The sequence below is a fragment of the Thamnophis sirtalis genome, unplaced genomic scaffold (genome assembly GCF_051295495.1).
Source record: "Thamnophis sirtalis isolate CommonGarterSnake01/CBP01778 unplaced genomic scaffold, rThaSir2_p1.2 scaffold_6, whole genome shotgun sequence".
NCBI classification, from domain to species: Eukaryota; Metazoa; Chordata; class Lepidosauria; order Squamata; family Natricidae; genus Thamnophis; species Thamnophis sirtalis.
The window spans coordinates 118,235,299-118,250,175 of record NW_028261386.1 but is presented as its reverse complement, the minus strand read 5'-3'; the positions used below and the strand labels follow the sequence as shown (position 1 = coordinate 118,250,175).

The 14,877-nt window shown below is 39.6% G+C and overlaps 1 protein-coding gene across 1 annotated transcript in view; it reads right to left on the bottom strand.

Annotated features, from left to right (window-relative positions):
• Nucleotides 1-273: 273 nt before the first annotated feature.
• The window catches only part of SNAP91 (synaptosome associated protein 91), a 98,644-nt gene continuing 84,040 nt past the window's right edge, over nt 274-14,877 (bottom strand). The window contains exons 23-30 of the mRNA XM_087718811.1: nt 14,495-14,635; nt 11,176-11,325; nt 9,770-9,794; nt 9,346-9,457; nt 5,006-5,086; nt 3,841-3,945; nt 3,176-3,278; nt 274-1,691 (exon numbers count right to left, since the gene is read on the bottom strand). Coding sequence (XP_087574937.1) covers nt 3,186-3,278; nt 3,841-3,945; nt 5,006-5,086; nt 9,346-9,457; nt 9,770-9,794; nt 11,176-11,325; nt 14,495-14,635 — 707 coding nt within the window. The 3' untranslated portion in view covers nt 274-1,691; nt 3,176-3,185. The remainder of the gene's footprint in view (nt 1,692-3,175; nt 3,279-3,840; nt 3,946-5,005; nt 5,087-9,345; nt 9,458-9,769; nt 9,795-11,175; nt 11,326-14,494; nt 14,636-14,877) is intronic.

The following is a 14,877-nucleotide window of genomic DNA, read 5'->3' as shown; positions in this document are numbered from 1 at the left end:
TGCTGGCAAAACATCAAGAAACCCGTTCTCTAGATCAGTGTTTCTCAACCTTGGCAACTTGAAGATGTCTGGACTTCAAGTCCCAGAATTCCCGAGCCAGCGAATGCTGGCTGGGGAATTCTGGGAGTTGAAGTCCAGACATCTTCAAGTTGCCAAGGTTGAGAAACACTGCTCTAGATCACGATCGTTAAACTCTGTAAACCAATCCTAGTGCAGTTTTACTCTACTATCATCATAAACTGGATAATTTAAAAAAAAATAGAGACCACTTGATTTTGAATTTACTTTGATCAAGGTGTTTTATTGCATCTCAGAGGGTATACATGCATTGGGTTTTTCCTCAAACCAAAATACAAAGCAAATCCATTTGAAATTCTCTCTCTAACTCTCTGTTGTTACAGGTTATGTTATCCCCACAATATACAACCACTTTTTAAAAATGGTACCACATGTTGATTAAATATTAATTTGAAAGACTTAGATGAACATCTTTCCAACCTAATATGCTTTAACAAAGAACTGCCAAGCCACTTGTAACACTGATCAACAGTGACCTTATTAAGAAGTCAAAAATCTTAAGCTAAGCCATCAGCACACACAGTATGAGAGAACAAACTAAAACGATAAAAGAACACTTTTGTTTACGGTAAAGGGCATAATTCAGGTTCAGTGTGACCTCTAATCACAAACAGTACAGAAAATACATAAGTGCTGTAGGAGGATGAAAAACACTAATCTAAGATATGTACAGAGAAGAACAAAACTGACAGGTGTACATAAAAGCAAAAGGTTAAAAAAATCATGATTTGCCCCTGGAAACAATGGGCAACTGAAGTAGCCTGACAAATCTAAGAGAGTTTGCTTTTGTTATGTTTGATTTTTCTGAATTGTATGCCAAGAAACTTACCCTTTACTTGTTTTCAGTGCATTTTAAATATCAATGATAAATATGATGGTTTTTAAATGAAAATAGAAGACAAATGCTTTTTAAAGAAATCTGATAAAGTATTTTTATGTGGGGGATTTTTTTTAACAACCTTTGTCAAGTAACTTGATAGAAGATTATTAATATGAATTTCATTCATATTAGTAGATAGAATGCCAGGAAATTAAAATGTACCCCACAACAAATTTGATAATAAATTCTTGCTTTGGAAAAAAATATTACATTGCACACACTTTATAAAAAAAAAGGGATCGACAGTGTTCTTCTTGCTACCTGATATAACCACAATATTGTTTTGTATAACAGATATGCAAAGGGAACTGGATTTGAAGAGAAAATTTAGAGGGTCGCCAAGGGTATTTACATTAAGACCTCCAGAAACACAGACACATCGCTCCAAATGGCTCACACCACACAACAGCTGCATAATCTGTTCCTAATGGATTGGTTCAGAAAAGCACTAAGAAGGCATCAGAAACATACATCCAATGTTTAAGTTGAGAAACACATAAATTATAACCCAAGTACACAAACAGAGAGAGAGAGAGAGAGAGAGAAGGGATAACAACTAAAATAGTACACATTCCTATGATCACTTTCACAGCTGTGCTACACGTTTTGGAAGTAGGAGAGAAGTCTTGAGTAAGCACTGGGTTTGGTACTGGTGGCTCACTTGGAAATTCTGAGCAACAAAATTCTTGTTTGCAGATTTCAAATTTGCATCTTCACTTATCCTTTCACAAAACTACAATCATGAAAAGAGGCGGGGGGGGAGAAGTGTTACAAAGTTTAAAGGACAGGCATTCAAAATTCAGTTTCATAATCTGATTTATATGCCAGACGACAGATGATACAACCTTCCTTTCCCTCAGCTATCTAATGCTCTGTTTTTTTTCTCCCCAAGATGCAAAATAATTGGAAACACATTTTCTTCCACATCTATTCTATAGAAAGGCATTTAATACATATTTCATTCTCTGCCTTTGGCACATATACATACACACAGAGAGCAACAGACCTGTAACATTTGATTCAAGATACTAATCTAGTGCTTAAATTCAACTCTTGAAATGGAGACATGGTTAGGAGAAATAGGGATGTTTGATAACAAGTACGCCAGAGGGGGTATTCTGCCGGTTCTGACCGATTCGCCCGAACTGGAAATCACGGTTGACTCCGCCCACCTACCCCGGCTCTACGGCATCCCATTTAGGCCCCTTTTTTGGGCAAAGGGCATGCGCGGACGGCGGAGCACATGGGCAGATGTGCACACGCTCACTCACATTTGCAAACAGGTAGGGAAGGTTAAGTGAATACCACCCCTGAAGTATGCATAGTGTACATGAATGTCTGTGTTTTGTGTGTAAGAGCCAGGGAAGGGAAAGATACTGCTGCTTTTAAGGTTCATAGTTTTCACTGCCTAGTGCAAACTTCGTCACTTGCTCAGGATTTATAGGAAGTCTTCTTCTCTCCAGCATAAGCATTCTGTGAGGCTGAATGGGCTGACAAAAGAGATGCAATACAATACAATAGCAGAGTTGGAAGGGACCTCGGAGGTCTTCTAGTCCAACCCTCTGCCTAGGCAGGAAACCCTATACCGTTCCAGACAAATGGCTATCCAACATCTTCTTAAAGACTTGCAGTGTTGGGGCATTCACAACTTCTGGAGGCAAGCTGTTCCACTGATTAATTGTTTAACTATCAGGAAATTTTCCTTTAGTTCTAAGTTGCTTCTCTCCTTGATTAGTTTCCACCCATTGCTTCTTGTTCTACACTCAGGTGCCTTGGAGAATAGTTTGACTCTCTCTTCTTTGTGGCAACCCCTGAGATATTGGAACACTGCTATCATGTCTCCCCTAGTCCTTCTTTTTATTAAACTAAACATACCCAGTTCCTGCAACTGTTCTGTATACATTTTAGCCTCCAGTCCCCTAATCATCTTTGTTGCTCTTCTCTGCATTCTTTCTAGAGTCTCCATATCTTTTCTACATCGTGGCAACCAGATCCTCCAAGTGAGCTTCCTTGACGGAGTGTGAACACGAACCTGGGTGGTTTCTGTCTTAGTTCAACCCTTCAACCACTACATCATGTGAGCTGTTTGTTCAGCAAGCTCTGCACTGAATTAACATAATTCAAATCAAAATAAAATTCTTAGCATCCCCAGTGAAATATAAAGGAGAATGCAAGCCTGAATATATTCGAGGGGAGGATTGAAGAAGAAAACCATACCTTAAATAGCTCATAAGAAATCTTTGATGTTAAGATCTGCTAGTGGGTCCTTTGATGGAGGCTTCTTGGGACTCTGGGTGGCGGGTGTTGGACTTGGAGAAACCTTAATAGTTTTCATTATTCCAGAGAGATAAGAGCACAAAAGAAAAAATATATACAAGTATTACAATCCATCTCTAACCAAAATTAATATGCACTTCACAAATATGGCCTTCTGCTATGTCCCATTGAATGAATACGAGAACAATTGTGATGTTCAATATATAAATTAATAAATAAAAACTGAAATAAAATCGCTTGATCATGTTTATCATATCTCTTTGAGGAAGGTGAGAGGTTTAGAAGTATGAAATATAAACAAATACATTTGAACTTTCACTGGGAGCAGGAATCATTTCTGGACCAGTGGCATACTTTTAATAGTTAAAGCAGCTTAAGAAGTAGGTTTTTTTTAAATTAAAAAAAAGTATTAAAAATTAAAAACTAAACAATTACACAAAATCCACATTGCAACTTTGAAAAGTCTTGATAGCATAAACTGAAAACAATAACATGTCACACTAGAATGCCTTCCAGAAATAAAAAGGAAATGAATTAGAACATTGTCCTATATGACTTAACAAAAACAAAATTTCTGTTTTCTCCAAAACCAGGCAAGTTCTCACTTGTGCACCAGGTCCTGCAGCTGCTCCAAATGGTGGCCTCATCATTGGTTGTCCATACATAAGAGGCTGCTGTGGCATCATCCCAACACCAGCTCCAGGAGGCTGCTGGAAATGATTTGAGAAGAAATAATGTCTAAGAGATGCCATTTTATTTTTTAACAAAAACCCTCTTGATAAAATAGGCATGTTTCGTTGGTGTGCGCGCGCACATATTTTAGGTGTCTTTTCAGATGTCAACCCATTTCCACCTATATGCATTCCCACCTAATGTACTCAGAGTAGAGTACATTAACTTAAGATGTCAGCTGGAAATTCCAGCAACTGGGCTGTGAACATTGCATCAGAAGAATACATCATTCAGTACACAATACATTGCATACATTTTTTCCCCAGAAAGAGATAACATATAATGCACATTTTTTCCTGGGGAAAGAAGCATATATTTTGGGCACAATGTTCAGAAAATAAGCTTCTGGAGATAAATCCTTAAAATGTAGTTGGGAAAAAGAATACTATTTTCCAGGAAGAACTACAGTGGTATCTTCAGTACAGAGGTGGGTTCCTACCAGTTCGCACCTATTCGGTAGAACCGGTTCATCAAATCTACCGAATCAGTTAGAAGAGGTTCCACCAGTGGACCCGGAAAGCAGGCCACACCTACAGAAGAGGTTCCAAAATTTTTTGAAACCCACCACTAGTCCTTGGATAAGATTATTCTACACTATCATGCTCATATTTATAAAACTCAGTGCCTCTGTGAAAGGTAAGGATGACTACTGCGTTTGTGGTGCAATCAGAACATTGCGTGTGTTGAAGTTGTTTTAACGCAAACCAAAGATGCCTTCTAAAAAACAAGTTTACATCATATTCTTATGCATGCCAGTGCTGTGTGTGAGGTAATTTAAGGTGGTTCTGACAAGTGTCGTCGGCATCTTCATATCTGGTCACATGGGTGGCAAGCCACTCCCACAAAGGAGGCCTCACCCACAGAGTAGGTTCGAACAATTTTTGAAACCCACCACTGCTTCAGAAGTTATTCAAATTGCATTTTTCCAGATAAGATTACTGAGATTTTTTAAAGGCCAGTATAAAGGAGGAAGAAGTCACTTGGAGAAGTGGAAAGTAGTACTTCCCCCCTCCCATCATTCTTTGAGTCAATCCTTACCATCCCAAATCCTGGTCCCGTTTGTGGAGAAGCGGCACCTGATGTAGGAGGGCCAGCACCTGCTGGAGGCACAGATCCTGTCTAGAGATTGGAACATTAGAGATAAATCACTAACTGGTTAAATTTTATACATATAAAAACAGTTTAAAAGCCCTCATATATTTAATTGTTGAATGGCACAATTTTCAGCATTTATTAGGGAACTCTAGACTGCCACCATTAAGGCAGTATCAAATCAGTTAACTGCAGTCATTGTATCCTATTGCAAATACTTCATTTAATAAATTACACAGGTCTGCAAAAAAAATTTTTTTTGAGAGCTGTTTTGGTTATTCCACGTAATCTTTATGTTTTTTGGTGCGCTTGTCATTGGACATCACGTTTCCTGACAATTTAGGTAACTATGTTAAATAAGGCAATACCTCAAAATAAATGGAAATAGACTTGTAAAATAAAAGTTTTATTACAATATTTTCATGAAAATCCTTTTTTGAAGTGAAATGAGCTCACCTACACACACTAAACTCAATTCTTCTTCCTTGTGAGACTTCTCTTGGTGCATTTACGCTTGTGAGAAGGCATCTGGAATGTCTCTCTGAAGCATCCAACGGTAGTCTGCCATCATTGTAATGCTTCATTTCCCTTGGTATCTCCTTTCCATCTCTTTAATGTCTTGGTGGAATCGTTCACCTTGTTCCTCACTCACAGCTCCTAAATTTTCAGGAAAGTAGTAGAGGTGGGACTGGAGGAAATGCACTTTCAGACTCATCAGGCAACCTAAAGCTTGAAATTCTTTAGGCATTCTTCCGAAGAACTTTTTGTAGTGAGGATCTTTGTCATTGCCTAAAAATTTCTGTACGACTTCTTTAAATACAATCCACCCTTCTTTTTGAGGATCCGTCATGGCACTGACAAAATCTGATCAACTATAAGCCTTCTAATGTCTGGACCGACGAACACACCTTCCTTCAATTTTGCCTCCGACAGGCATGGAAACTTGATGACCAAGTATTTGAAGCATTCTCCATCTCTTGGAAGTGATTTTATGAATTGCTTCATCAAACCCAATTTTATGTGGAGAGGTGGTAGAAGAACTTTATGGGAAGGTAGCAAAGTTTCTCCGAGGACATTTTTTTCACCGACTGTTAGCACCCTCGGCTGCCAACTCTTCTTGGTCCAGTGATTTTGACGGTCTCGACTGTCCCATAGACACAGAAAACAAGGGTATTTGGTATACTCAGCTTGTTGCCCGAGCAGCATGCACAAGACCTTCAAGTCCCCACACACTTGCCAACCATGGTCTTCATATTTAAGTTTGCAAAGAACCAATTCCAAGTTCTCGTAGGTTTCCTTCAAGTGTACGGAATGACCTACAGGTATGGAAGCGTAAAAACCATTGTGGAGTAAAACTGCTTTGAGACTTCTTTTTGAAGAATCTATAAAAAGACGCCATTGCTCTGAATCATATTGGATTTTAAATTGACCCATCAGACCTTCGACATCGATGCAATAAACCAACTTGTCTTCCTGGGCAAAGTAAGGAATGAACTCCTTTTCACGATGTCTGAACCATGAAGATGACACTCATGGCAACAATAAATTCCTGCTTTTCAGCCTTGATCCGAGTAACTCAGTGGCATCTTTGGGAAGATTCAAGTCTCTTATCAAATCAGTCATCTCCTCCTAAGAAAACAATTTTGGTCTTGTATCATCTTCAAAGTCAGAACTTGATTCATCATCTGGTTCAGGTATGACTTCACCTTCATTGGAGCTAGGTATCTCTTCCAAGATAGCAGGGGGCTTGGGTACTGGTATATCTGTGCCATGGAGGATGGGACGAATTGCTGAGTGAAGATTGGGGTATGAAATGGAATGCTTCCATTTGGAATTAAATCCTTTCACATCACAGGAACAAAAGTAACAGTCATCACTATGGTTCGTTTGCTCTCACCATACCATAGGAATCCCATAACGGAAAATTTTTTTCTTACCCTTGAACCAGTTTCGGAGGTCCTCAACACACTGTTTGCACACTTTATTGAAGCGCCCAAACTTTATCTTGATCTCCAATTTTTAATCCAAAGTATGCAAAGTATACTTTTTTCACAAAGTTTGTAATATTTTGCTGTTGCTTCAACACTGTATATTCACCACAGATGAAACAGAAACTGTCTGGCGAATTAATACACTTTCACAGAGCCATAACGTAACGGTTGAAGAATGACAAGCTAACATGAATTGCGATGAAAAAGTATGAACAGCCTAGAACCAAGAACCGGATGATGATTCGTGCACAAGTGTGGCATGCAGGAGAGAGCAGCTCTGTGTCTGTACATGAGACGTCATGGTGCTGGCCATGCCCCCTGCCCTGACCGGAGATGCTGCTATCTGCCCTGTGTATCCCTCCCACTGGATTCGTCAGGAAAGATTAACCCCTTCTACCATTAGAAGCACAGACTTAAAACTCACTTAGCTTATGTATATATTGCTGACCATCAGATTTACAGTGCTATATTTTTTTTACATAACTCGGACAAACCCTTTAAGGTTTTTTTGGCATTTTATATCTTAAACGCACTTATGTGAATTAATTAATAGTAATTTGGCCTTTAAATTTGGTTAAAAACCAAATTTTTATAATATAAAAAAATACCAAATTGTTTTAAAAAATGATAAATTTGAAGACAATTTTGCATGTTGTGGCAAATCATGACATCTAGGAGTTTTTTCAATATTTTCTTTGTTTTCAGCACACCAAAATACATGGAAATTAGATGAAAATAATCAAACAGCTTTTTCGTCGCAGACCTGTGTTATGTGATGCAAAAAGCTAGACTTATTAGACATACAAAAATGTTGAAAACGACAAACACAGGAGGTTGGTTTTTTAATGGAATCAAACTGTTTTTGATTATTCCAATGCCTTTTGTGTGGAGCTACATTTGAACAATGTCCTGAAGATGTACCTGAGGTTGAAAAATGTGGCAAAAAGGCAGCTATTCAGCAGAGGGTAAAATGACTGTACCTTTTCCTTATGAATGAATATAATAAAATATCTAAAATAAATATTCTTGCCCCCCTGTTTCACTGCACCGAAAGAAAAAAATACCTGGAAATACCTATCAAGCAGAAAATAACTTGATCTACAGATGCAATGGTTATTTGCAAATTAGTAACACAAGTTTAGGTTGACTGTAAAAATAAAGAAATTTTGCATTAGTTTGGTAGTAGCCAGGTCTCTCTCAGTTAGTACAACTTCATAACAAAAGGCTACTTACATAAAAAACAATCGCCCAACCTTTCTGGTAGGAAAAAAAAAACTTGCATTTAGTGTATTGTTTTCCTTGCCTGGAAAGATCATTACACTGTACAATCTTTAATATTCTATAGTCTTTTGTTAAAATGTTTCCTATTGGAATGTCACTATTGCATTATTATTATTAGCTTGTAAGAAGAATGTAACTCTGAAAATAAATGCTTAACCAAAACTATACGAAAACTGCAAAACAAACTCAAAACATATCATTTGAGAAACGAGGAAGTGTTCCACTGCTGTAAGATAACAGTGCAACATATAACAATAATAGGATGGGACTCCCATTTCCTTAAAAACGTATCAGAACTACAGTTTTGGAATAGACAAATGATGCTGATAATTTTGGATGTCAAAACTTTAGTATCTGGCTGTATTTTGACATACTAACTGTGTCCCAATAGTTTAGTGCTGTGGCCCGGCAGGAGGTGTTGGAGCTGCCGCCAGACTCCGACAGCGAGGGGTCTTATGAGTCGGCCCTGGAGGAGGCGGAGGACCCTGGACAGGGTGCCGACTTCGAGCAGGGCGAGGAGAGACTGGTTGGCCACCAGGTGGCGGCGGAGCCTTGGCTCAGAGGGAGTGTTCAGGAAAACACTTGTGAGTTGTTTCGGGATGCACGCCGTCAAAGGGCTACTCGGCGGCAAGAACAACTGTGTAATGATAGGAGATGATTGCGCTTAGCTGATGCTGATTAAGATCCTCTCCTGATTATAAAAGAGACTGTTTGTGCCACCCCCTTTTGCAGAAGTCAACGTTCACGATTCAGAGAAACCAACTTGGAGAAGTGGTTTGCTGTGAGAGCTTGTTTGCATTGCCTAGGTTTGTAGTAATTGCTGCCAGAGTGCTTATCTCTTTGTTTATTTTGGGCTTGCAGCCAACGAGAGTCTGGACTGATTAAAAGAAACCTTTTTAGTTATGTGGCTTTTGGCTTTCGTTCCTGGACGGAGGAGGGGGGTCAGAACAGTTTAGCAATCATGTTCACATGGAATTTTGTACATCTATGAAATATGCAGTTATCTCCACGTACCAAGGAGCCACTTGGAGGAACTCCAGATGACCATGTTGCAGGTGCTACTTTTGGTTGCCAGTTGGCTCCTCCTGTTAACCTCTTCTCTCCTGCATTCCACTGAAGGTCTCCCCTAAGATTTAGATTGTGGTCGTAAGTTGAGTATATCTGTAATTTACACTAGTTTTTAGGAAAGTGAAGAAATTGTGGCGGTATTACATTATGTTGTAAAATCTGATATTTTGGATTGCAAAAAAAAAATTAACTGTTTTGCAAAATCATTTTACCTTTTGCAATTTTAAATGTATAATAACGATTAATCACCAGCGCCACCATCAAAAGGCTATATAGGGACTATATAAAAATACCGACTACAGTATTATGCTAGAAAGTACAGAAGGGAAATAAACAACTATCTGGGACTTTGAATTAACCAGCTACTTACTTCTTTGTTGTGGTAATTCCAAGATCTGCAAAAGAAACCAAAAATTTTGTTTCGTATGATAGTAGACTGTAAGAAATAACATGTTTGTCTACCAAATCGCTAGGCAGCTCATGTTTAGCTGACTTAGGCAGCATTCAAGTCAGTTATCTAAAATTATAATAAACTATATAATGTTATACTTAATTTAATACATAATTACATTATATCTCTGAAAATTTTCTTATTCAGTCACTGATGTCACATCTCTACCTGATCTAGACCTCAACTGAAGGATGAAATTCAGCAGGTTCTGGAGAACCAGTAGCAGAAATTTTGAGTAGTTCGGAGAACCGGTAAATACCACCTCTGGCTGGCGCCAGAGTGGGGAGGGAATGGAGATTTTGCAGTATCCTTCCCCTGCCACACACACCCAAGCCACGCCCACAGAACTGGTAGTAAAAAAGTGAATTTCACCAGTGCCTCAACTTGCATGATTACTTTTTTTGATTACTTTACTTGGTTACAATTGTCTTGATAACTTTCCTAACTATAAAAATATGTTTTGTTAAAGAATGTCCATTAACTGGACTGAGCAACATAAAAACATGATGCGCCTGGCCTCAAAAGTTCAGAAAAGGAGAAAAGGAACTTTCTGTAACAACCTAAATTGTAACACAACTGCACTGTCCTCCCACATAAGAGAAGAAATACACCTTTCAAAATATAGTAACTGAACTCAGGAACTGGTTCAAGGTTCAAGGTTCATTTTATTTATATGCCGCCCTATTCCTGGCGGGACTCAGGGCGGCGCACAAACCCAAGGAGGGGAAGGGAAACACAAGAACTACAACAAAAAGTACAGGGAATTTAAAACAACCAACAGCCACACGATTCGAGAGGGGAAGGGAACTCATCGACCCCAGGCCTGCCGACACAGCCAGGTTTTAACGACTTTCGGAAGGCCTGGAGAGAGATGAGGGTCCGAATCTCTGTGGGGAGCTCGTTACAAAGGGCCGGACCCACCACAGAGAAGGCCCTCCCCCGGGTAGTAGCCAGATGACATTGGCTAGTAGACGGAACCCGGAGGACGCCTAATCTGTGTGATCTAATGGGTCTTTGGGAAGTACTTGGCAGCAGGCAGTCTCTCAAGTACCCAGGTCCAATACCATGAAGGGCTTTATAAATGACGACTAGCACCTTGAAGCGTATCTGGAGACCAATCGGTAACCAGTGCAGCTCGCGGAGGATAGGTGTAACGTGGGTGTACCGAGGTGCACCCACAATCGCTCGCGCGGCTGCATTCTGGACGAGCTGGAGTCTCCGAATGCTCTTCAAGGGCTGCCCCATGTAGAGCGCATAAAAAACTGATGCATAAAAAGTCTAAAAAAGAAAATCACTGTCAAAACCTAATAGTTTCTCTGACTTACTTCCTACTAAGTTTGCAAGAGAGGAGTCAAGATCACTTCCAATTGGTTTGGTTGCAGCTGAAGCAGAACCAGTAGCTGTGCCTCCACTGGATAAAGTCTGACCAGTTTGCATTGTAGTGGGCATAAGAAGATCACCTAAGCCATCAAACACTGAAGATTTAAGAAAATCAATAGATTAGGGAAAATGCTTGTTCAGACAATTAAGCTTTCACGTAATAATAAACAGAAGCTTAAATGAAGAATTCACAACCTTTTAAAAACATACAAAAACCACTACTGATCTTTGAACCATCACACAAATTTAATGCCAATGTAATGCCAATGTAAGGCATGCATGCTTTTTGACCAACACACTGAAATAAATGAATTCCAAACATACTACAATAATACAAAGCATTAGACAACACTAATTTTTAAAACTATGAAAACAGTCCATGTTGCTGTACCGCACACTTTTATGTTTTTAACACCAATATATGGAAGAATTGATTTACATATTATTGTGTCCACAAATCTAATGAGAATGTTACCATTTTCTGGAACAGTAAAAAAAAAAAAAAGGCAGTTTGACATTACTTTCATCCAGTATGGCCCCTAAAATCAATTCAGGTTTTCATGTTCCATTTCTGGGTTTTTCCCATAACACTTGAACCAGTTTTTAATATCTGATTCCAAAGGAATATTAATTTATTAGCCAATTAGCTATTTAAGACTTACATCAGGTTTGTCTGAAGTGGGAGTATTGTAGCTAATTATTATTTACTGATTTACAGATTTGGAAGGGAATCATAATAAAGAATTGTCTCTTATGTAAGGATTATTTCTATTAAACTATTGACATAACAAAGGAAGCTAGAAAGCAAAATACTACAATACTACCCTTTGGAACGAACTCCCCGCAGAGATTCGGACCCTCACCTCTCTCCAGGCCTTCCGAAAAGCCGTCAAAACCTGGCTGTGCCGGCAGGCCTGGGGTTGATGAGTTCCCCTCCCCTCTCGACCTGTGTGGCTGTGTGATTCTTGGCTATTTTAATTACTTGTATTGTACTCTGTGTTCCCTTTCCCCCTTTGAGTTGTTCGCCGCCCTGAGTCCCTCCCGGAAAAGGGCGGCATATAAATAAAACAAATCTCAAATCTCTCTCTCTACAACTTACTAATGAATGCTTTCTAGGAAGAAGTTCAGGGAGAGAGAAAAATTGAGCAGGTAGAGAGAAAGTAAAGTGAAAGACAAAGGTTTGGGGCAAGCATTGTTTTTGCTGAGAAATTCAAAAAAATTCCAGTGGGTGGGAATTCTTTTTCAGTAGAAAGAGTACTGACTATGTACTTTCAAGTTTGTGTCACTATTAGCAACCACAGATTTTTCTCTAGGATGATCTGCCCCAGACTGGACCTTTGGGTTTTGGAAAAGGCACAGATGATAGGAAATGCTTGTAAAATAGGGGGAGGGAGGCCATGGCATCCTGTGAACATACCTATATGGGCAGAAATAAACCATCATCTCCTCCAACTGTCACTAGGAGGGGAAGCTATTACTAAATGGGGGCATGTTTACAGTATCTATTGCGAGTGACAAATATTATTCTTGGCTGTATTAATATTGCCATGGGACAAGGTGAGGGCCTTTCTTCTTACTTACTGTGGGTAAAGTCATTACTACTCTGCCGAGCCGAGGTGGCGCAATGGTTAAATGCAGCACTGCAGGCTACTTCAGCTGACCGCAGTTCTGCAGTTCGGCTGTTCAAATCTCACCAGCTCAGGGTTGACTCAGCCTTCCATCCTTCCGAGGTGGGTAAAATGAGGACCCGGATTGTTGTTGGGGGCAATATGCTGACTCTGTAAAACCGCTTAGAGAGGGCTGAAAGCCCTATGAAGCGGTATATAAGTCTAACTGCTATTGCTATTGCTGCTAATAGAAGCACCACAGTAGTCATGTGTTATTTACCATGCAATTCATATCAGGCTGTCTGGCTTTGAGATGGATTTCACAAAAAAACTCAATAATGCTCTACACAAAACACATTCATGTCTTCTAATTTACCATCAAGTTATATGGACAAATATGGATAAGATACGGGGTGGACATCAACTCCCAGAATTCCAGAGCCAGGAAGACATTGGCATTGAAGGTTCAAATGACAACCATGTAATCATGGGGCACTTGTGGCTTTAAGTGCAAATGGGTTGCAAAGCACCCAGATTGTGATTACACGATTGCAAGGAAGGATGCTGGAACAGTTGCTGACCAAATGGCGTGGCACGACATAACCGCGAACGTCAAAAGCGCGCCAACAACACCGCGGCGCTAAAACCGCGATGTCAAAAGCGCGCCCACAACAGCGCGCCGACAGAAGCGCGATTTAACTTACGGTAAGGTTTAGGGTTAGGTTTAGGGTTAGGGTTAGGGTTAGGTTTAGGGTAGGTTTAGCGTTAGGTTTAGGGTTAGGGTTATTTTTAGGGTTATGTTACAGCACGCTTCTGTCGGCGCGCTGTTGTCGTGCGGTTTTGTCACCGCGCTTTAGTCACACACGCTTTAGTCTACCGCGGTTTTGTGGTGGAACCACCAAATGGTCATAATACCAAAAAATACCAAAAAAACAACCCATGCCGTCCCTCTGTATCTAATGAAACAGAACTACCTAGTCCAGGCCAACATTACATAGTCAGTAACGCCAATTCATAACAGATACAGTATGCATGCTAATGTTAGTAAGCAGAGTTGCACTATGCTCCGGCAAGCATAAACTATAAAGCAAAGTACTACTAACTACTATTCGGTTTCTTTACTTTCTTTCTGTTGCAGAACTCACCCAAAAGGCAAATTTGTAGCAAGGCCCCAGCATGGAAGTAGACAATGAAAGAGACACAAACAGAAACGACAGAGCAGTAATGAAAAGTCAAGAAGCTTTGTGTCAAAGGACAAAATATCCTGGAACCTCCTTTATTTTTTAATATCTGGTACCATGCATGCTTGGGGAAAGGCTCTGGAGAATGGCAGCGCCACACAGCCATATGCTGAGTGTTCAGGAATAAGGTATCTGCAATTTCAGGAGTTTCTTTTAAATGGGCATGCATATAAAGCACATGCAAAAATACAGAATATATGCGCTTCGGTTTGATGTGTGCTGAAATCCTACGGGAGAGAACTGAGCAGAAGGAACTATTCTGAAAATTGTATATTAAAAGTAGTAGACTACATATTCAACTGTTTCTGAATGCTTTCATTTAAAACAACAATAACATCAAATACTTTGGACATTTGGGAGAATTGCAGTAACATATCTTGGAGACGAAAGCTGCGCAGAAGAATCCTTTCACTCACCTGAGGGATCGAAGGAACTGCTAGCAGGGGAAGAAGGAACTGCTCCAAAGGCTGCTTCAAAATTGGGCTGCAATATATTAGCCTGAGCAGGTGTGATGGGGGAAGGTGATGGAGACGGAGCAATAAAAGAACCTCCAAAGCCTTTTTAAAAAAAATTAAAGAGAAAGAAATTAATTGTTAGCCTAACAACTAAGGACTAATCCACGGGCCTGAAAAACATTATAATTGGCTTTGACAAACACAAAGTTCCTTTCCTCTTCTTGATGACATTAATATTGTTGTTCCCACAGTGAAACTAAAAGGCACCAAGTATGAATGCAGAAAAGTATAGAGGTGTTTTTTTTTAAAGCAAAAATCTGCCTGTAAAGATATAAAGTGTGGCA